At 17.7% G+C, this 1,144-nt stretch overlaps 1 protein-coding gene across 1 annotated transcript in view; it reads left to right on the top strand.

The window, feature by feature from the left end:
* The first annotated feature begins 516 nt into the window (after positions 1–516).
* Positions 517–1,144, top strand: part of LOC102673246 (protein angel) — a 7,566-nt gene continuing 6,938 nt past the window's right edge. Inside the window, exon 1 of the mRNA XM_006615878.1 lies at positions 517–873. Coding sequence (XP_006615941.1) covers positions 790–873 — 84 coding nt within the window. The 5' untranslated portion in view covers positions 517–789. The remainder of the gene's footprint in view (positions 874–1,144) is intronic.

Below are 1,144 nucleotides of genomic sequence, written 5' to 3'. Positions count from 1 at the left end.
AAAGCGATTTTTGAAATTAATTATAACGCGATTAGATATTGAATTTAATAAAGGATTAAGTGCTAAATTTGACGAAGAAATGAATTAATTATTTTTACTTAATTTTTTTTCTATAAGGTTATTTAAAATTATGATTATGGTTTTACAAATTATTATATGTTTCGAGAAGAATAATAATAATATTAATATAAAAGAGATAATATCATTCAAATGTAATAAACTTATTAGCGATTCACAATATTTTTCTTTTTTACTTATTAAATTAAAATTTGAAAAATGTCTATATACTTATATTTTTTTTCAATAATAAATTAATAAAATAAATGATAAATTTAAAATTAATAAAATATATATAATTATTTAAAAATTATAAATTTTAATAAAAATTGTTAATGAATTAAATAGTTATAATGAAATATATTTATATTTTTTTTAGAAAATAATTATACATTAAAAATTTTTATTAAATAAGATATTCATATAAATTCTTTTTTTTGTCTAATCTAAATTTATCTAAATTTAAATACATCGTTTATATCATTATCCAGTTATTTGATGTGTTTCATTGATATGTGTTTTATTGAGATATATAAATATAATAAATATAATTAGATGACCATACAATTTGGAAATTGATTGTCGTATCAATTGTCTATTGTGTACTGAATCATCCGTGTTCTGCTATGGCTGTAAGAAATATGTTCTACGTTTTCTAACAACAGATGACATAACCTAACCTATACACCTGCGTATAGTTATGCATTAATATCCCCTCTACTTGATAAATAAATGAATACAGCTAGCAAGTTACCACGGAAAATTTACGTTAAAAGACTTGACATCTTCTTCAAACTTTTTCGTTATAAATCTGAGGTATGCTAAAATTATTTATTTTTTACTTTTGTTGCATCTATGTATCATTTTATATTATACAAGGTTAATATTATTTTTTATTATTTTTTATTATAACTATATTCATAATATTAAAAATTTATTTATAAAAATTGTATAAATAAAAAATTGTAGTGCAAACATTATTCTGGATTTTTTACTTTGAGTAAAATTATAGTGCTATATATAATATTATAATTTTATATTATATGATTTTTAAAATTTATTTCTTATTAAATTCTTATTAAATTCT

The sequence above is a fragment of the Apis dorsata genome, unplaced genomic scaffold, assembly GCF_000469605.1.
Source record: "Apis dorsata unplaced genomic scaffold, Apis dorsata 1.3 scaffold_247, whole genome shotgun sequence".
NCBI classification, from domain to species: Eukaryota; Metazoa; Arthropoda; class Insecta; order Hymenoptera; family Apidae; genus Apis; species Apis dorsata.
The sequence above is the reverse complement of the archived record's forward strand: the minus strand, read 5'-3'. Positions and strand labels throughout refer to the sequence as shown.